This window comes from Mastigoproctus giganteus, chromosome 6 (genome assembly GCF_048544385.1).
Source record: "Mastigoproctus giganteus isolate SK-2022 chromosome 6, ASM4854438v1, whole genome shotgun sequence".
NCBI classification, from domain to species: domain Eukaryota; kingdom Metazoa; phylum Arthropoda; class Arachnida; order Uropygi; family Thelyphonidae; genus Mastigoproctus; species Mastigoproctus giganteus.
In genome coordinates, this window is record NC_143580.1 from 27,932,072 (window position 1) to 27,953,236 (window position 21,165).

The following is a 21,165-nucleotide window of genomic DNA, read 5'->3' on the forward strand; positions in this document are numbered from 1 at the left end:
TTATTTGGTTTTTAGGAGCATTAGCAACTAAGGCCATATTGCTCCGGGATATGCGGTGGTCATTTCCTGACCTTTCCGCATCCTCCGTATTTGGTGGTGACGGGCTCGAACCCCGGTCTGGCAAGAGCGATTTGTAATTGTCTTTCAACAGTATTCATACTTTGTGATTGGCAGGATATGGTGAGATCATCTGCATATATGTATATTTGAATAGTTTTTGGAAGATCATCCAATATATTGTTGACCCGAATCGCAAATAGGGTAGCACTCAATATGGAACCTTGCGGGACACCCTCTTCTTCAATGCGAGATGTCGACAGCATGTTTCAATATCAGACTTGAAAGGTGCATAATTTTAAAAAGTTCTGAATTATTTGAGGAAGGTAGCCTCTCAGCCCCAACTGATGCATATCTTTAATAATACCATGATGCCAAGTGGTACTGAATGCTTTCTGAATAATTAGGTTGACCATTACTAGATGCTGTTTCATGACGAAGGCATTTCGTATGTTGGATTCAATTTTTACAAGTAAATCTAGGGTAGACCTGTTTTATTGGAAGCCATTTTGGTGATCAGAAAGATTTTGGGAGTCTAGAATCCAGATGAACCTCTTATGTACCATACTTTCAAATATTTTGCCCAAACAGCTTGTTAATGATATCGATCTGTAATTCTGAACAAGAGTGGGATCACTGCCTGGTTTTAGTATAGCATAAGAATACTGGCATGACAGAGAATATGTATTTTCTGAAAAGATACGGTTATAAAAGAGGAATAATATGCCATGATCGGCTTCACATAGATGCTTCAGATGTTTGTTTGGTTGAGTTTTATTGGCGCATCAGCAACTATGGCTATAATGCGCCGATGCTTCAGAATACTGTAGTGAATGCCATCTGGTCCTGCTGCACTATTTGATTATTTGCTCAATGATGAGCGCTTTGAGCTCAGCTAGAGTAAACAGTTGGTTATACAGAAGTGAGCATTTAGTTGAAAAATTAAATCTTTGACATACTTGATTAGTTTTAATGCATTGAAAGGAGGTCACATAAGAGGATGAGGCAGAAGTATTATAAAAAGACTCTGCTAATGCATTTGTTATATCAGTAGAGTTATTATTGCAGCAGTAGAAATTTCCCATTGAGAGCTTATATATTTTTTTCCAGATAATTTGAGTGTCAGTATTTTTGTTAACAGATGAGGTGAAGTTAATCCAGGACTCATGTTTTGCTTTTTTCCTAATTTGTCTTGCTTTGGCTCTGAGTTTTTTGTAAACAATTAGGCTGGTGGAAGTAGCGAATTTACGAAAGTAGTTCCAAGCTCGGCTTTTTATCACATTTCGCTTTGGAGCATTTTTCATTCCACCATTGATTTCGGTGTACACGCTTGTGCTGGTTGGATTATAGAATGGAAATTTCTGCTGCAGATAATATGGCTGGTAAAGTGGTCAGTTATGTCATCAAACAGACAGGAGGTGGAAGTTGTGTGATGAGACTGTCAAGCTCAGTCTGAGAGCAAGGATAATTCTGTGAGATATAAAATTATCTTGGAAGCTACTAGGCTTTACATACCAACTAAGAAATATTGTTCAAGGTTTAGGCCTAAGTGGATGTCAGATGAACTAATGAGACATATGGCAGAGAAGAAAAATGCATGGGATACATACAAATTAACACGTGACACAGAAGCCTATGATAGATACAAGTTGATCTGTAACCAAGTTACAAAGGAGGTTAGGCAGGCGAAGGCAGATTAAGAGAAATCTTTGACAAAGGATGCAAAGAAAAACAGCAAAGAGTTCTTTACTTATGTAAACTCTAGAAGGAAGAGGATGAATCAGATTGGTCCACTTGATATCGATGGTTCAACTGTTGATGATCACGCTCAGATAGCTAACAAACTGAATGAATATTTTGCATCGACATTCACACATGAATAGTTATTCAGAGAGGGGAATGCCAGAGGTGTATTCAACTCTGGCAGTAAGCTAGATAATCTTGTAATAACTGAGAGTAAAGTGGAAGAGAAATTGTTGAAGATAAACACAAGAAAGGCACCTGGTGTGGATGGAATCTATCCAGTTATATTAAAGGAAGCAGCAAAGGAAGTAAGCAAACTCTTAGCCATAATTATGAGAGCTTCCCTGGACTTGGGGGATGTACTCATGGACTGTTGATGTGCAAATATGATCCCAATTCACAAAGGAGGATCACAGGCTGACACAAGTAATTATAGACCTGTGAGTTTAACTTCTGTTCCATGGAAATTAATGGAGGCACTGGTTAAAGAAGCATTGCAGGATCATCTAGACAAGACTTCAGTTATAGCTCGAACACAGCATGGGTTTGTTAAGGGGAAGTCTTGTCTGACTAATTTGATTGGATACTATGATGTAGTCAAAAAGGAACTGGATGCAAAGAATAACTTTGATATCATATATTTGGATCTTAGAAAAGCCTTTGATACTGTTGCACATGGAAGACTGCTGCACAAATTGGAGCAGTGTGGCATTAAAGGCTGCTATGGATAAAGGGATGGTTGAGTGGGAGAAGACAGAGAGTGGTAATCAATGGACACTGCTCTTTGTGGACTAATGTTATTAGTGGAGTCCCTCATGGTTCAGTGTTGGGTCCATTGTTGTTTTCTGTATTTGTAAATGATATTGATGATGATATATCAGGCTTAATGTCCAAGTTTGCAGACGATATGAAGGTTGGCAGGGTTGTTAATGACACTAATGAAAGTACACTGCTGCAACAGGATCTAGAAAAGTTGAGCAGATGGGCTGAGAGGTGGCAAATGAAGTTCAACACTGACAAATGTAAAGTACTACATATGGGAAGCAGTAATCCCAGAGTAACGTATCAACTCTGTGGTACCACACTGTGGTAGAGAAAGAAAAGGACATGGGGGTAATTGTGCAAAATGAAAAAATGAAAAGGACGTGAGAGTATTTGGCAGTCAGATATGAAGTTTTCTGGGCAGTGCAGATGATCTGTAAGAGTAGCTCATTGGGTCTTGTCAATGATATACAGAAATTTTTCTAGCAGGGATAAGGAGGTGATTATCCCCTTGTATAAGGCAATGGTTCAAGCCACACCTTGAGTAGTGTATACAGGTCTGGAGGCCTCATTTTGGGAAGGATGCAGAGCTGCTGCAATGAGTACAGAGAAGGGCAACAAGAATTAGTGAATGGAACAAAGGGTTGCTCTTATGAAGAAAGGCTTAAGTTTTGCAAATTACAGTGTCTGGAGACTAGGCACCTGCGAGGTGATCTGATTGAGGTGTATAAGGGATTGATTATTTTGAGCAAGCTCAATGCTGACAGGATTCTTTCTCTTGCCCAGGGGACATAAATTCAAATTGAGGAAAGACAGTTGTAGAATAGATGTGCAGAAATTTGCCTTCAGCCAGTGGTTGGTTGATTTCTGGAACAACCTTCCATCTGTCATCGTAGAAGTGGGCAGCTTAAATAAATTCAAGGCAGAACTAGACACCCATTTGGAATAAATGGATGGGTGAAATTGGAAGGGATTTTTTTTTTTTTTGGCTGATGTTGCCTAAAGCTTGCTTTCTTGCATCATATGCCTACTAATGCTAACCTGCTTTAACAGAAGATGGAAGAGTTGGTGTACTAAATCTCAAAATGATGGACCTGTTTGGTAGTAGGCTGCCATTTTTTTTGGTCATAATTCTTTGTGCATGAGTCACTGTCTGTTCTCTAAGCTGTTGTTCTATTTCTTCCTCGGACACAGTAAGTCCCATTCACTGATAACGCCTTTAGAGGTGTTCAGAGTATTATGGAGCATAACTGATGCTAGAATATTGTTAAATACTGTTAATTTTAACAATTTTTCTGAATGAGTTGGCTTGGAAGCTTCAATTAGAAGGTCTCTAGATTGGAGACATTTGACCATTTTAGGAGATCCAACAACTGATTCTAAACATTTCTGTATTACAAAAAGCAATAGCTTGCTGACAGGTTGTGTGGATAAGGAGGGCATTATGAGAAATATCTGCAGTCTGTTTTTCAGTCCATTGTCTCTTCGGATGATTCAAATCATGTTCAGAGACAGAGCTAACAAGTCTGCCACTTGTGGGTTCTAGTGATGGATATGCATCGTAATCCATCATTGCTCCTTTTAGCCCTGGAAGAGGAAATTCCCTCTCCCAGGTTACTGGCCCTGCCATGTGGAGGCAGGAGCGGTGCCAACTAGTGACCAAGTGATCAGCAGAGGAGGAGCGTACGTTACTAGCAGTACGTTACTAGCAAAAGCAGTAACACTGCTAGTGGTGAAGCAGTGACGTTGCTCAGCGAGGGTAGCAGTAACATTGCAAGCGGTCAGAGTTTATTCAAGCACTAGTACTCTCCCTAGAAAAAACGCTAGAAAATCGCACTTGAAAGATTGCTTGGCACTTGGGGCCAGTAGCCTTACGGAAATTATGAGAACAATGATATCATTATATAGAGTGCTGATAAGGGGGATACAGTGTGGGGATACAGTGGTTCTCCTTAATAAGACAGAGTTTCATCTATCACGAGGCTGATACTACCATATTTAATAATCTTATCAATTGATGTAATAAGTCCCTTACCGTTTATTGAAAAAATGATTATATTTCGATGGCCCAATTGTAACAACTTAAGGCTAAAACATATAATGTACCTGTACTTTTCAGGCAGTCTACCCATTCGACCTATAGTCTCCTACAAGAACCCCCACATTCTCACCCTTGGCTACACATCTGTATCACATTATAAAGCTGTTCAGACAAGTGTTGAAATTCAGTATCAAAAACTACAACACCTTATTCACTGATCTAAAAGATCACAAGATCAGACTGGATGTCAAATTGTTCTCAATGGATATCATATCATTGTATATAAACATTAATGTAGAATATGCGTTAGACATAATTTGGGAATAATCGAATGATAGCACTACTGGCATTAATCAAACCAGATTACCTAAAAAAGAAATTTTTGATTTGGTTAAACTTTTGACAAGCGAATTACATTTCTTTCCAAGATAGAATTTATAAACAAATTTTCGGTTTGCCGATGGGCCTTAGTTTCAGTGGCCCAATAGCAGAGATCTATTTAGACAAAATTGAGAGGAAACATTTACCACCGGTTCTTCCTTGTATAATATACCATGGAAGATACCTAGATGATATACTTATCATCACGGATGATAATACTACAAACAATGTTTTAAAGACACTCAGTAACAACCATATGAGACAAATTCACATTGGAAGGTGAACACGTTGAAACTAGGGCTATTAATTTCCTAAATTTTACATTCATAAGGGAGGGGGTTAAATATATAATTCAAGATTTATCGCAAACCTACCAACACTGGGATGTTCCTCCACCATGACAGTTACCATCTGTTTTTATATAAAAGATCCATTATATTTAATCAGTTTTTTAATGCATACAAATATTCCTCTACATAGTCTGGCTTACAAACAGAGATTTATGAACTACTAGATTTTTGAATACATGATATCCTCTTATGATGATTAATTGGATAAAAATACAGGCTAAAGACAAGGTAGAAAGCATGGGAAATAGCAACACACTTAAGTCTTCTTAGAGATACTGAATTTAAAGTAGTGGCAAAACTGACACAAAAATTGCATTCCATATTAAGAAATTATTCAGTTTTTCCCTCTTTACCTGTACAGACTCATGACCTGGTATATAATATTTCGTGTGGAGTGTGTGATTCCACATACGTAGGATCAACCAGGTGTACTTTGGATCAGAGAGTTAAGCAATATGCTAAATCAGTCCAAGCATCACATGCAATAATGGCTTTGGAATGAGCTTTCCATGCTATAAATGAAGGTCAACTTTCATGTTTAATGAAGCCAAGATTTGAAATATCCAACATAATTACTGAAACCCTGAAAACAAGGATACACAGTAATTCCATTAACGTTCAATGACCATACCTCATTTCTGATTTGTGGTCATTTGCATGAATGCACACACGCGCATTAACAATTAATCTCTGATTAATTGCTAACTTCCATGTAATGCTGCTTTTGGTCTTCACTCAGTAAATGTGGCACGAACTTGGCCGCAATCCTTCTCATGTTCAACTCGTTTGACAAAATCTGCTGAAACGTGCTGTACAATAGTCCTATGATTCCACAAATGTCATGGATGGTCTGCTTGCAGTCTTCACGGATCGCCGCCTAAACGCTTGTGACATTTTCCAGGGTGGTGCTCGATGATGGACACCCAGAGCGATCATCATCATCAACCAACATTCAACCATTTTTAAAATGGTTAAACCAGTAGTAGGTCTGTGTCTGGCCTAAAGCATTATTACCAAAAGCTTGTTTCAACTTCTTATGGGTTTCTGCTGCTGTATCGTTAAGAAGGAAACAAAACTTGATGCAAGCAAGTTGCTCTCTCACATCAGCCATTGCAACAATCACAAACTATGCAAAACACACTGCCAAAGAACTGCACATAAATATTCAATGACTCTATCCAGCCAGATGCCATGGGGCACACTGATTCACAAAGGATACATGCAGTGTTACTTAGTGCCACAAGTCCATACTAGACGTAGTTCCCACACAACATTCAAATTTCGGGAACATTTGGGTAGGACCTTGTATTTTGTATATTCAAATGCATAACTAGCAGTTTGCTGAACCACCTAACACTGTCAAAATAGAAATGCAAAGATTCTTGCACCCCACTTCTATTCAAGGGATACCATCTCTAAACAGCAGCTGTCTTCTGTTAACAAGAGCAGGTCAAGCTCAGCCAAACTGATTGAAAAGGCTTGCATCATGAACTCTCTCCTGTCACTGCATAACAAAATTTCAGACACCTTCAAATTCGGCCCAATTTTTGCCCCCCCCCAAATTGCCTCGTATCTAGTAAGGTACTAAACATCAAGCATAAACAGAATGCCTAAATGCTTAATGTCATAAGTGCCCACATGCACAACAATATCACATTTTGTGCCCTTAAAAGACAATTGTTCTTCAATAACTCTATCCCTGGTGGGAATACCCTGGTCCTATTCCGCTATCCTTTCTGCACATAAACTATTCCTTGTTTTCGTGATGTTAGGATCACTATTTTCTGCTCTTGGTTATCAGATGCATGACAGATAAGTTCCAGCTGTAAGCTGGGCAGCTAAATAGTTTAGGAATCTCCTAAATCCTCTACAGGCAATAATTTTTTCCTTCAGGCACTCAAATTCATCCACCAAAACACTAAATTTCCATTTAATTTTCTCATTTTCTCCTTGACCTCACACACTAAAGGGGCTCTCCTGTAGAACTGTGTATGCAAGATCAAGAAATGCAGGGGGCACATGATCAAAAGAAAAGAAGTCACTATCTTGAATATATTAATTCATATTACAAATATTCTGTCCGGCAAGGCTTTATTACAGGAGGGGCAGTGTGCAGATCATATTATAGTCAACTAAAATCTAATTAAACTAAATATGGTGTAATCAAATGATGATTTACTAAATTAGAATTCCACATTAAAGGAATTATAAACTTCAACAAAGAATTCTGGAGGTGCTTACTCTACCTACATACCAAAAAAAAAAAAAAATGAACTTAAAAATTCAGAATACATAAATTTTATTATTTATTATAAATCATCATTTAAATCACCATGTAAATCATCATTTAATTACACCATAAATAATTACTTATTTATTGCAAATTTTTAAGTTTATTTTCATTTTTTTTTTTTTTATTAAATTTTTGCTGGTATGTAGGTAGCGGTAAGCACCTCTGCAACACTGCCTGTTGCAGTTCACAATTCTTTCAATATGGTATAATAGTGTCTAATTTAGTAAATCATTATTATTATAGTCAAATTACACACACACACACACACACACACACACTTGTAAATATACAATAATAAAGGAAAGCAAAAACAGATATATATACACACATACACACACACCGCATACCTTTCTAAACAATCCAGCAATGAAGTTGGCTCTAAGTTCTCTTCCTCGCCATTACTCCCTAGTGCTGAAAATCATTTTAAACAGCAATATTAAAGACTTCTAAAATTATAAAAAAAATAAAATTCATTATATTCTGAAGAAAAATTTCCACATGAAGTTGAAATGCATGATTCAAAAATTCTACCTATCAAAAACTAAAGCAAATGCCACTTGCAAACATTTTACTATAGCTACTTAAAAGATTATTAAAAAAATTACTATAATACAGTTATTTTTAATAAAGATAACAAAACTTATTTTAGTAGATTTGCCTTTTGTCTACCTGTTGGCCTGCCTTGGCTGGTCGTTGGTAAACAACCAGCCAAGGTTGTTTGGTCTCCTCTTGATTTTGAATGTCATGTTAGGGCAGAGATCACACATACTTAGATGAATATGTATTTACGAAAGAATTTATGTATAGTTTGTATACTTTTAGTCATCTTGCAATGTTATATCATATATCTTAAATTTGACATCAATTATGATTCCTGTTAGTCCCTGGCTTCCTGCTATGATGGACATTAATGTAATTTTTACTTTGTTATTTATTGGACATAATATATTCAATAAAGATTTATTTACTTATTTATATAATACTGAAATCCAACATGGGGTGTAAGCATCAAGATTTATAGATAGAAAATGATATATAAGTGAGGCTTGAGCCCTAAACGCTTTATAGTCTAAACACATCATACACCATCAGGAATCTCTCATATTGTGGAGTTATACTTCTTAACTTTTTGCCATCATTGCATCACTCGGGTACCTACCCACCCATCAAAGAAGGGCCAAATAGACCTGAAATTGTGCCATCTGGGTGGTGGTGGTGGTGGTGGTGGTATCCATCTGAGAATAAGTAACATTAGTCTTCTCCTCAGGTGAAGCGTTACTTATTCGAAGTAGTGCAATATCATGGCAACTCGTTGTGAAGGTATTCACAATATGAGATATAACTTAAAACGATGCCGTTTTGCTAACATTCTGTTAATTCAGATTTGGCTATGTATTATTGATGCTTTTGCACTATACTTATACATAGATAGAGAATGATTAAATATTCCCACCATATTAGCCAATGACAATAAACCAATCATAGGTTTAATAAAGTTACAAGCTTTTTTTTTTTTTTTTTAAGTCCTTAGCCTTTAAGCAGATGAAAACTCCTTTTTTTTTTAGGTGAAAAACGTGGCAGATTTCTAATAAACATATTGATGCTCTGATATTGTTAAAATTCAAAATTTGAAATTAAAAATAGCTAAGGTTAATTTTAAGTGGTTAATTTAAAACTTTTTTAAAACAAAATTTTAAATTAACAATTTAAATTTTTCATGCTATTATGAAAAATTAAATTATTAACCTTATTTAACCTTAACCTTATTAAGGTTAATAAGATTAACCTTATTTACAGTTATAGCAATATTAATTTTATTTTTTTCTAAGAACAAAACCAACCCAAAATAAGGGTACTAATCCAAGTACAGCATTCAATGTTGTCAAAATGATAACTTCTCTGGGCAATGCAGACAGGCTTGCAAGACAACTCAATGGGTTTTGTCAATGATATATATACACAGGAAATAAAACAAGGAATCAGACTGATTATATCCTTATGCAGCAAAGTTGGCGTTCCAGTGTAATCACAGCAAAAACACTTCCTGGAGCAGGTTGTGGCAGTGATCATCAGCTACTCCACATCATTCTCAAGTTGAAAAATATCATGAATAAGGTTTTCCCTAGATGACTGGATGTAGAAAATATTCCAAATGATTATATGCTTGAAACAGGCAATTGTTTTCAAGCTCTATTAGAACTAGATGACGATATGCTGCCTGAGGAAATGAGGGAAAATACAAAAAACATTAAGGATTCAGCAAATAGACACATTAGAGAAAGGTCAAAGATCAGGAAGCCTTGGATTACAGAAGCCACTTTTAAACTTATTGAACAGAGAAGAACTGCAAAAGCACAGGGTGTATAAGGAAACGAAGAGTATCAGGAACTGAGCAAAGTCATCAAGCGCTGTTTAAGCCAGGACAAACAGGATTATATCAATTGAAAGTGTAAAGAAATCGAATATCACAACAAACAAAACAACACTAAAAAGATATATGATATAATTAAGTCCTTAAGACAAAAGTGCCGACCAAAACTTAATGTAATTAAGGACTTCAAAGGGGAAATTTTAACAGAGGAGAATGCAATCTAAGGAAGATGGAAAGAATACTGTGAGCAGCTCTTCCGAGCACCTGCTGACACTAATGATCTGCCATTCCCTTTTCAAGAGTGTGATCATGAACCAGTTCCACTGAAGGAAAAAGCCATCAGAGAACTAATGTGTGGAAAGTCACCTGGAATTGATGAAAGCTATAGGTGTGAAGGGCAGCGAATTTTTTCATAAAATGATAGTAAAAATTTTGGAAATGGGATGGTGGCTATCAGATTGAAGAAATAAATTTATCCCCTTACTAAAAAAAAAGATCTGAAAATTTGCTCAATACAGGACTATCAGCCTAATTTCTCATGCTAGTAAGATTCTTCTTAAAATCATATTGAACAGAATCTCAAAAAAACTTGAAGAAGAAATGCCAGAAGAGCAAGCAGGTTTCAAAAGGGGCAGAGGAACTTAGAGATCAGATCTAAGCCTGCAACTGATTATTGAAAAATGCAAAGAATTCGATGTTCCAGTCGTTTTGTGTTTTATAGATTATGCAAAAGCATTTGATTGTGTTCAACATGAGAAACTATGGGAAATGATGACTATTATGGGTTTCTCAATCCACATAATTCAGCTGATTAAGTTACTGTACCAGGAACAGGAACGAACTGTGAGAACGAACATGGGAAACATGCACTTTTTCACAATAGGTAACGGGGTATCAGGCAGGGCTGTATTTTGTCACCTCCTTTTAATCTTTATGCTGAAGATATCATGCGTGAAGCTTTGGAAGATTTAGAGACTAGCATCAAAATTGGAGGACTGAAGTTAAACAACCTTCGTTATGCAAATGATACTGTGCTAATTTGTAATTCTAAGGATCATCTTAAAAGAAACTCTGAGGAGAGTATGTGAAGCAAGTAAGAAAAAAAGGATTGTTTCTGAATATGTGTAATAAAATTAAAGTGATTGGTGATAATCTCGATTCCAGTAAAGTTTATGGGCAAGGTATCAAAGAAGCTGATGAATTTGATTACTTAGGATCAAGAATAAATAAAAATAGTGACTGCTCAAATGATGTAAAGAGACGACAGGCAACTGTTGGTCACTGATCTGATAAAATTATGGAGAGATCATGATCTGTCCCTAAAGACGAAGCTGAGATCACTGATTCATTAATTTTTTCAGTTGCCATTTATGGATGTGAAGGATGGAATCTGAAAAGAGTTGACAGGAAGAAAATTGAGGCATTTGAAATATGGTGTTACAGGAGAATACTGCATATTTCTTACTTGGATCGAAAACAAATGAGTGGGTATTGAATAAAATTGGCAGGCCTAAAATTCTTCTTCATAGCATCAACAAAAGAAAACTCAAGTTTTTTGGTCATATAGTAAGATGGGAAAACTTTCTGTTGAAGAATATAATGGAAGGAAAATCCAAGGGGAAGAGGTGCAGAGGAAGACCTACAACTAGGATGGGAAGTGAACTTCTGGGCATGATACTTTGCGATGCTGCTTGTATAACACACAATCGATGCAGTTTTGAGGAATTCGTTTGTGGCCACAACAGCTCCTTAGGGAGCTATGTGACTGGAAGAAGAGATATGATATACAGGAATTTTTCTAGCAAGGAGGAGGTGATAATCCTATTGTATAAGGCAGTGACCAGGCCACATCTTCAGTAATGCATACAGGTCTGGAAGCCTCATTTTAGGAAGGATATGGAGCTGATGGAACAAGTACAGAGAAGGGCAACGAGATTGGTGAGTGATACTAAGGGGTGCTTCATAACAACAAAGGCTTCAGTTCTGCAAATTGTAGCATATGGAGACTAGGCACCTGCCAGGTGATCTGATTGAGGAATTTAAGGCTTTGAATGGATTGAACAAGCTCAATACTAATGGGTTTCTTCCATTCACTCACACACACACACACACACACACACACACACACACACACACACACACACACACACACACACACACACACACACACACACACACACACACACACACACACACGAGGGGACTCAAATTCAAACTGAGGAAAGACAGTTGCAGAATAGATGTACAGAAGTTTTCCTTTAGCAGCAGGAACAAAATTCCATCTGTTGTTGTGGAAGTTGATAGCTTAAATAAAGCAGGGAAGAACTAAAACTACTGGAGGGAATGAATAGGTGAAAAGGGAGGTGTGTGTGTTTTTTTTGGCTTAAGCTGTTTAATTGATTGATTGATTTATAGTTCTTGGTGCAAGAGCTACTGTGGTTAAAATACATCTTGAAGGTTTAATACAGAAGGTTTTATATATTATGCTGTATAAGCTTGCTTTCTTGCATCATTTGCCACTGTTAATGCTAATAGTAACGAATGGGCCTGGTGTACTAGGGTCCATGGTTGAAATAACATATGTATAAGTTATAAATCCAGTTTAATTTAAAAATACAAATATATACTAACAGGCAGTAGCTTTCGAGACTGGCGTGTCTCTTCATCAACTGAAATTCAAATACCAAATACAACGGATAAGTGCAATGAGCTGAGTGAGGCACGTTAATCATGTGCCATTGTTGCACGGACGTGCGCTGCTTTTACTCCACTGATCATCTAGCATTAAAACGGTTGTCTCTAGGATGGGGTGTAGACGTATGCCTTTGTGGCGGTTTATTGCCTTTGGATTGTTTAATATGTTAAGTGACTCTAGCCATAGGCGGTGGCAAAAGTGTCGTGAGTGGTCTACTACTTCAAAGTCACGTTTGGGATCAAGATCGTGGTTGGTGGCCCAAAAATGTTCTGCGACTGCGGACTGGTCAGTTTCGGCAAGCCAGATGGCTCTGTCGTGTTCCGTAAAGCGATCTTGGAGATGCCTTGACGTTTCTCCTATGTAGCAACTATCACAGTCTCTACAGGTGATGTGATATACTACATTGCTGCGTAAGACAGGTGTGACAGGGGGCTTCACACTGGAGACAAGTGAACGTAGATTCCAGCAGGGTAACTGCACGCATTTGATGTTGTAATTTCTAAGGACCTTCGAAATCCGTCCTGACACGCCTGGATAATAGGGAATGTAGGCGGACGATATACCGTCTTGGTTCGGTGGTCTTGGGTGGGATGTGAGTTCTTGTGCCTGTAATAGGCACCTGCCTAGCACATGGGATGGGTAACTACATTTGGTTAGGTTCACCTTCACACGGGAGATCTCGTTACACCTAATTGTATCAGTGCTGGATGGCTCCAAGCCCTGGAGAATAGGGTGTGGGCAGTGCTATTGAGATGACTTGGTGCGTGGCCAGATATGTAGTTAGTGAATTGACAGCACCACATAGGTTTGCGGTATACTGAAGTCTCTAGATGTGGGCCTATGCAATGCACTAGGACATCCAAGAACGGGAGTGCATCGTTGACCTCCAACTCTATAGTGAACTTGATGAAATTAGATAGGGAGTTGAGGTATTCCAGTAGTGCTGTTTCAGAGCCACGTGGTATTACGGTTAATGCTAATGCTAAAAATTAAACCATTATCTAATTTTGTGTATACCCAAACCAAAAGAGGAAAAAAATAGATCAATTGACAGTCCAAACATATCATTTAGGCAATCTCCCGTCATCTATGTTCTTTGAAATATTCAGGTATTGTCGAATCAACTTATGAAGCCTATTAATTTCCTTCCTGACTTTGCAATTGGTCCTGATGACATTATATGCCATCTGGCTAGAATTATTATCTAAAGGCAGCCAGTTTACTTAACCCTTCACATCTTATTTTATATATCCAGTGAATCTCTCTGACCTATCCTATCTATTCTTACCCAAGCCTTGACAAAATTCTACTCACAAGCCTAGTTAGTCACACATATCTGTGTGTTTGCATATATGCATTTCCTTGTATGTTCTCTTAGATTTCAGTCTATCCATTACAGAATTCTTTCTTACTCTACCTAAACCTAATTCAACTTGTTTAGAGTTGAATTTGATGGGTAAAACATGATTTGAAATTTGATAATAATTTTTTAAACTTTTTTTAAATTTTAGTCCAGTTCTAAAAATTCTTCACTTTTTTGCTTACTGACCAATTACTGATTTTCCTAATATATACTTTTTTTTTTTTTTAACTCTTCTGTTCCCTTTTTTGGATTTGCCTGTAATCTAGTTACTATGATTTTCTCCACTAAGTCTATTTTTGTTACTTCCATCACTTGCGTAAAGTTTCTTAGAGTTCATCTGAGTAGCAAGTTACAGGTTTCTGCTCAGAGTTCAAAGTTTATATTTACATAAAAAATGGAAATATAAAGTGTAATGATACATCTATAGATTTTATACACAATTTGGCTCTGGTAAAACTCTTCACGTTGTGTTCAATAACATAAAGGCATTTAAAATTAAGCTGGGAGTTTTTAAATGCAATGTCGACAGTGGCAATTTTAAATATTTTCCAAACCTAAAAAGATACATCACTGATCTTGAAATTGATGAGAAAGCAGATCGTCAGAGCCTTCAAATGCTATGTCTAAACATCATTGAGTCAACTATTGAACAATTTTCTTCAAGAATTGTTAAAATCAAAGAACTGGAAGAAACTGCAAAATTCATTAAGTTTGCAGACGGTGTAAAACTAGCCGAACTGAACCTGAAAATGTTTCAGTGGTCCGATCGCAATGATTTTGAGATGCAGTTGATTGATTTTCAGAGTAGCTCAATTTGGAGGCAAAATTTTATCGATCTCAGAGCTCATTTAGAGTAGATTTAAAGGGAACAATTAGTGATGGGATTGGCAAAGAAAACTGCAGAAAATAAGGTATTAAAAGTTTGGAATTCCATTCCTGAAACTTTTGTCTGTTTAAAAAAAATCTTGCAACAGCATTAATAACAATTTTCTCATTGACATATTCTTGTGAGTCATTGTTCTCAGTGATGAACTTTGTTAAGTCTGGTCATAGTAGTAGTCTTACAGATGAAACTAGTGCTGCATCTCTAAAAGTTACAGAGTATAAGCCTGATGTAAAGTATCTGTTGTCGATGATGCAGCAGCAAAAGTCTCACTGATGTTAAATACAGTAAACCCTCGCTATTCGCGGGGGGTTACGTTCCTGAGAAATGTCGCAAATACCGAAAACGCGAATACTGAGTTATGGCTCCCATAGTAATAAAGGGGTTCCGTTCCAAAGTATGAAATATATAAGAAAAACTAGTCTAAAATTTTGTCTGTGTATGTATTATATGTACCTTCATAATATGACTGTACATGACAGTACATAGTGAAATGCAAGCATATGGCATCGAAATGAAAATAAGAAACGATTTAATATTAAATGTAATATTTATTAGAAATTTCAAACAAATCTTTCAAATCAGCGCCTTTGCTAGCAAAAAAAAAACATCCCGCCAGTGCTATCACCAGTTTCGCTAAAGTGTTGATAAAGAAGTTTTGCCTTTTCACGAATGATGAGTGAACTTAACGGAATTTTATTTTGAATTCGGTCTTCTATCCACAGATTTAAAGCTTTTCCATTTTTTTAAATTTAACATCACGAGTTACAGAGCAAATTTTTGAAGCAATTAGCGCGGTTTCACAGACACTACGGCAGATTTTTTCTTCCGATTTCTTGATTGATCGTACTGTTGACTCATTGATTTTATAATGTTTTGCCACTGAGGAGACACTTTCACCTTTAGAAATTTTGTCTAATAACTCAATTTTATTCGCTAGTGTCATCACCTTCTTTGATATTTTCACATTTCTCTTTTTATTCGTAACCATATTTTTGTAGGGGTTAGAAAGAACTTGACCACAATAAAGTCACTTTCTTCCGTTAACGCACTCGAAAAAGTCTGTTTTACACTGCAAAACGGTAGAGTTATCATTTTTGTAAGCATATCAATTTATAAATTGATAAATTTATTCAATTTATAAACATATAAATTAAAATCAAACGACGAAACCTTCCATGACTAACACATACTGAACAAGGATTAGCGAGAAACATCCACGCTCGCGATTTTTTCACCCCTCTCCCCCCACCCACTGAGTGCTGTTTTGACCGGGAAAGATAATTTTAGCCACGCCCATGTTTTTATGGCGGAAAATATTCACGGCATTTTAAAATTCACATTTTTTTAGGTTTCATTTTATATTAAATCGGCGATCGCGAAACCGCGAATACAGATACCGCGAATAGCGGGGGTTTACTGTATACTTACTTTCCTTTCATTTTGATATTTTACATTTATAATATAAGAGAAGTTTACCATTTTGTATTAAATTTGTTTTGTAAGCTAAGTTACATTTTTTTATGAAGGATTTTATTGTAATACCTTTATTAAAGCATCTTTGAAATAATGTCTTTCATTTCATTCTTTATTTTGTTATTCTTTTATCAAGTAAATATATGTATGAGAAGAATAATGATATACTGAGCAAAATTCAGAGGAGCACATAAGGGTAGTTTTTTTAAAAGATTTAGCCAATTTTGGCACGCACCCTTAAAAAGGTTCACCATCTCTGTCCTAGACTCTATCCAAAACAGGGCAATCAGATTAACACCCTTCTCTTATAAACTCACTCACACACTCACAGAGACAGATATTTATTTTCTGTTGTATACCTTTCTATAGGTATTTTCATTGGCACTATTCTTCTGAATTGGAATCTGTAATTCCACTCCTACCTTCCAAACCAGCCCAACACATATCTCAACTAATCAACATCCACTCACTATCTAACTCCAAATTCGCAGAACTAATTTTTCTTCTTCCTTATTTATCCATTCTACCTCTCTTCTTTGGAGCAACTATCCTTTGCATGTATTTTCTGAAAATTACAACCTACAGAAATTCAAGACTAATGTCAACAAGTATCTCATGCCTTTTCAACCCATACAGTTCTAAAATACTATCCTAAAATTCTCCTCTAGCATGCATAAATAACATCTTTTTTCAGCACTCTTATAGACAACAATGGACCAGTCAGTTGAAATTTTGTGTGTTTCCTGCTGTACTGCCATCCACAGATTGTCCAGTATTTATGGTTTTTGAGTGTACACTTTATCTTTCAGATATCTCCCATGTAAAAATATCTAAGGGACTAAAATCCAGAGACATTGGGGGGGGGGTATTCAAAAGCATTCCATTTGAAAGAGCACCATCATATCTGAAAACATGCTTCTTATACTGGGTACTACATAATTCCTTAAGATTTAAAGATAACTTTCCCCAATAACAGTGCCATTGAAACTGAGGTCCGATAACCCTATGAGAGGAGATTCCCATCTACATAGTTATCCTTGGCAGATTAGCATCTTTTTACAAGGTGAGGTGAGAATTTTCAATAGCCTTGTGAATATTCATTTGACCATTCAACTGCATCCTCAAAAGCACAATTCCACTATTTTTATGACAATACTGCTCACAAAATTCATTTACCTGAGTCATCTTCCTCTATTGTGTGTGGTAATTGGGGTCTAAAAGGCTTCAAATTTATGTGCTTTAAGATTCTAATTAACACTCAATTCACTCATTTGCAGTTCTTGTGAACACAGTCTTGTTGACTTCTGTGTCATGAATGCATTTAAACATTCCCCAAATGTTTAAATGCATTCATGACAGCATAAATTTTCAATACTTCTTGATGTCCTTTTATCCCAATGTTTGTCTCATTGATATTGTGTAGTTTATATGTCCTTAAATTTATCACAGACAGGTTATTCTCTCTGATACAACGTATCAGAGAGTATGTGCCCTTGTTCCATTTTGTCTTTCCCATGCACAATGAACCTCTATGAAATTTTCAAATTTCTAGTACCATTTAAGAATCATCTTTCCAAACTTATTTGCATGTTCTCTGTCCCTATGGATTTCAAGCCAATCTGAAAAAGAAATAATACAAATCAGTCATTTAATTCAGAAGTTAAGGATTGTTAAAGTGCGTATACATAATTTTGACTCATCCTGCATATTGGAATATAATGTATCAGATTCTATCGTGAATGGAGTATAGCAGCAGATGATGATGATGATGATGATGATATCAGCAAATTCCACTCTTGTCAGCTAAAAAGCAGTTACGTTGCTTGTTATTTGTTATTTGGTTTTTAGGAGCATTAGCAACTAAGGCCATATTGCTCCGGGGATATGCGGTGGTCATTCCCTACCTTTCCGCATCCTCGAACCCCAGTCTAATCAAGAAGCGTGTGCTACGTACTGCTGCTCCTGCCCACCTGGCTACGGAGGCACCTAAAGCAGTTATGGAAACAGCAGGGAGGGAAAGAGGGCCACTGACACTGGACCTTTGAGCAGTCTAATTATGTAAATAGTCAACTTTTGGGTAACACTGCTGCTCATTTAATGGTTGAAATAATAATGCTTCCCTTCCCTCCTTCTTTCCATGTTCTCTCTATTTGAATCATCTGGTGACATACCAATTCCACTACAGCACTTTAATTCAGCTAAAATCCAGTAAGAATTTTTTTCCCTAATAAAACTCTTTATATCAAAATATTCAAAATTAATTATACTGTTAATGACTGCAGTTGTTTGCATTTGAATCACAGACTGAGTATTCAGGTTTTACTATCTGCAGGAGTACTGCCTTTTCCAATTCCACTGCTGAACTTATTCTGAGGAAATCAAACTGTTAATTCCTCATTGTCCTTTATCTAAAAATAAACTCTGTTTTTCCAATATATATGCTGAAGATGTTTGAAACAAGAATAAAACATACTGCAACTAACTTGAAGCAAAATCTCCAGTTTCATTTTCCACATACCATTAAAGTTTGCAATTGAGGAAGAGCATTCCTCAGTTATCCAATGTATGGTTAACTGAGGTATGTGTTCTCCATTATGTATTGGATATTGAATAGTCAGAAAACAAAACACATTTTTCCATAGGCACAATGTTATAAATTAAGGTTAGGTTCTTTCCAAAGAGCTGGATGCCCTATAACTCAATTATCTGAGCTATTTTCACCTAAATAACAACTGAAGGCAAGCTTAGGATGACTAGAATATACAATGTGATCTAAGGATAACTGAGGACCTAGAAAACTGTATTAAACTGATTGAAGTGAAGTACAGTACAGTACCATATTTACCAATCTAAATTGGTAAATATTGGTAAACATTTAAAATTGGTAAACATTAAAAAACAAAAATCATTAGTGAAGTACAGTACACTGAAGTAAAATACTGCACACTACAAATAAAAAAATAAAAAAATGGTCATTAATTTTTCCATTCCTTCTTTTTTCTTTGTGCATTTAATAGATCTAAAATTATTGATAATAAAGGCAAGTATCAATAACAAAATTACTGATAATAGAAGGCAAGTGCAGGCCTTCAGAATGTATAGTAAAAGTGTGGTGCTTTTGTTGACAATTTAGAAAGTAGCTTACAAAAACTGTTTAAAGAGTCTGAACAACTGAGCTCAAATGCTTGCATATTTCTATACAGCAGTCATTTAGGTTGGAGATGCCCAAATGACTGCAGAACTAACCTCAAGGTTAGGATCACATTTATGCAATAGTAATACAGCAGCTTCTAAATGCTGATAGCCTCTCTCACTTTTTTCTGTCAAAACTTTGACAGGAGAGGAGATTTAAAAAACTTTTTGAAACTGTTTGAAGATTTATAAACAGTTTCTTCAAGCTGTTTGTAAATCTTCACCAGCAGCTTTCTGCTCTTCTTGCTGAAAAAGGTCTTCACTGGCAAATTCCTCTGAATGAGATGCCAGCAATTCACTAAAATTCTCAGTTATTACCTACTTTACAGCATTATACTCCTCACCCATTACTTTTACACCCCCCACACTTGAAGTGTCTGTGGGAAGACCTAGAAATCAGCACAAAGTCAAGGCAAGTGATGCTACACATCATTCAAATTTGATTCCTTGACTTTCCAAGCATTGCCAATGTTTAAAAATATTGATGTCTTCTCCAAAATTCTTTCATAGTTCCATTTCATTCTTTCTCAGTTTCTCTAATGGCTTGTTCAAAAGTTTACCTTCAGGCATTCCCTGTTCCACAGGCTGAAGTACTCCGATGATATTGGGGAATAGAAACACCACTGACATGGAAATTATCCAGAAATGCCCTGGAGCATTGTCCTAAATCAACAATGCCTTTAATTTCAAATTTTTTTCTCAAGCAATATTCCTCCATACTAGGCACAAAATAATCATGTAACTACTCCTACAACCCAAGTCTTTGGAATAGACTTCCATATCACTGAAATGGTAGTCTTTACTTTGAGTGCCCTGCGGGTTTTCAGAACAGTAAACTAGCACAGGTTTCAATTTAAAATAATCAGTGGCATTAGCATTTAACACTTAAGGGCAGATTAAAAATAATATTAACCTATTCTTAGTCATTTTAAAGCCAGACATAGCTCTCCTTGCTCCGGCTATACAGGCAGTTCCCACTTTACGAGTTTTCGCTTTACAAGTTCTCAGGTTTATGAGTTTTTTTTTTTTTTTTTCAAGTATCAACAAAATCAAAAATATGAAGATTAATTGCAAAAAATGAATGTTAAACATTCATAAATCCCACATTTCAAACCACGCACTATACAATATAGTGCACCCTGCTTTACGATATTAATCCGTTCCATCGTATCGTGAAAATATTGTAATGTGAACCCAATAACACATTGTTCTTTAGTTATTTGTTCCAAGACCTCGGGAGTTGAAATTTTGCTGTATAAGTAAGCTATTTATCTCTCTAAAAGGTCATTTTATAATGTAAATTGTATTAGTTACCAATTCAAATCATTAAACACACTACACTTTCATCATTATCATATGTTGTTATAAGAACCAATTGAATGGCTTTGTGATATTTTTCTAAAGCACATTTCTGGATGTCACGACCATAAAACAATAAAAATAATTTGCACTTTCCGGTTTTTGTGCTTTTCTGTTAGTGCAATCAATTATAAACGGGTAGTAAACTCAATGTTATTGCATTTGTGAAAATACCGATAGCTGGAATTGTGTGGGTTTT

The 21,165-nt window shown here is 36.2% G+C and overlaps 1 protein-coding gene across 1 annotated transcript in view; it reads right to left on the reverse strand.

Annotated features, from left to right (window-relative positions):
- The window catches only part of not (ubiquitin carboxyl-terminal hydrolase nonstop), a 269,611-nt gene that overhangs the window by 75,151 nt on the left and 173,295 nt on the right, over nucleotides 1-21,165 (reverse strand). Inside the window, exon 9 of the mRNA XM_090375042.1 lies at nucleotides 7,975-8,038. Within this exon, the coding sequence (XP_090231168.1) occupies nucleotides 7,975-8,038 (64 nt within the window). The remainder of the gene's footprint in view (nucleotides 1-7,974; nucleotides 8,039-21,165) is intronic.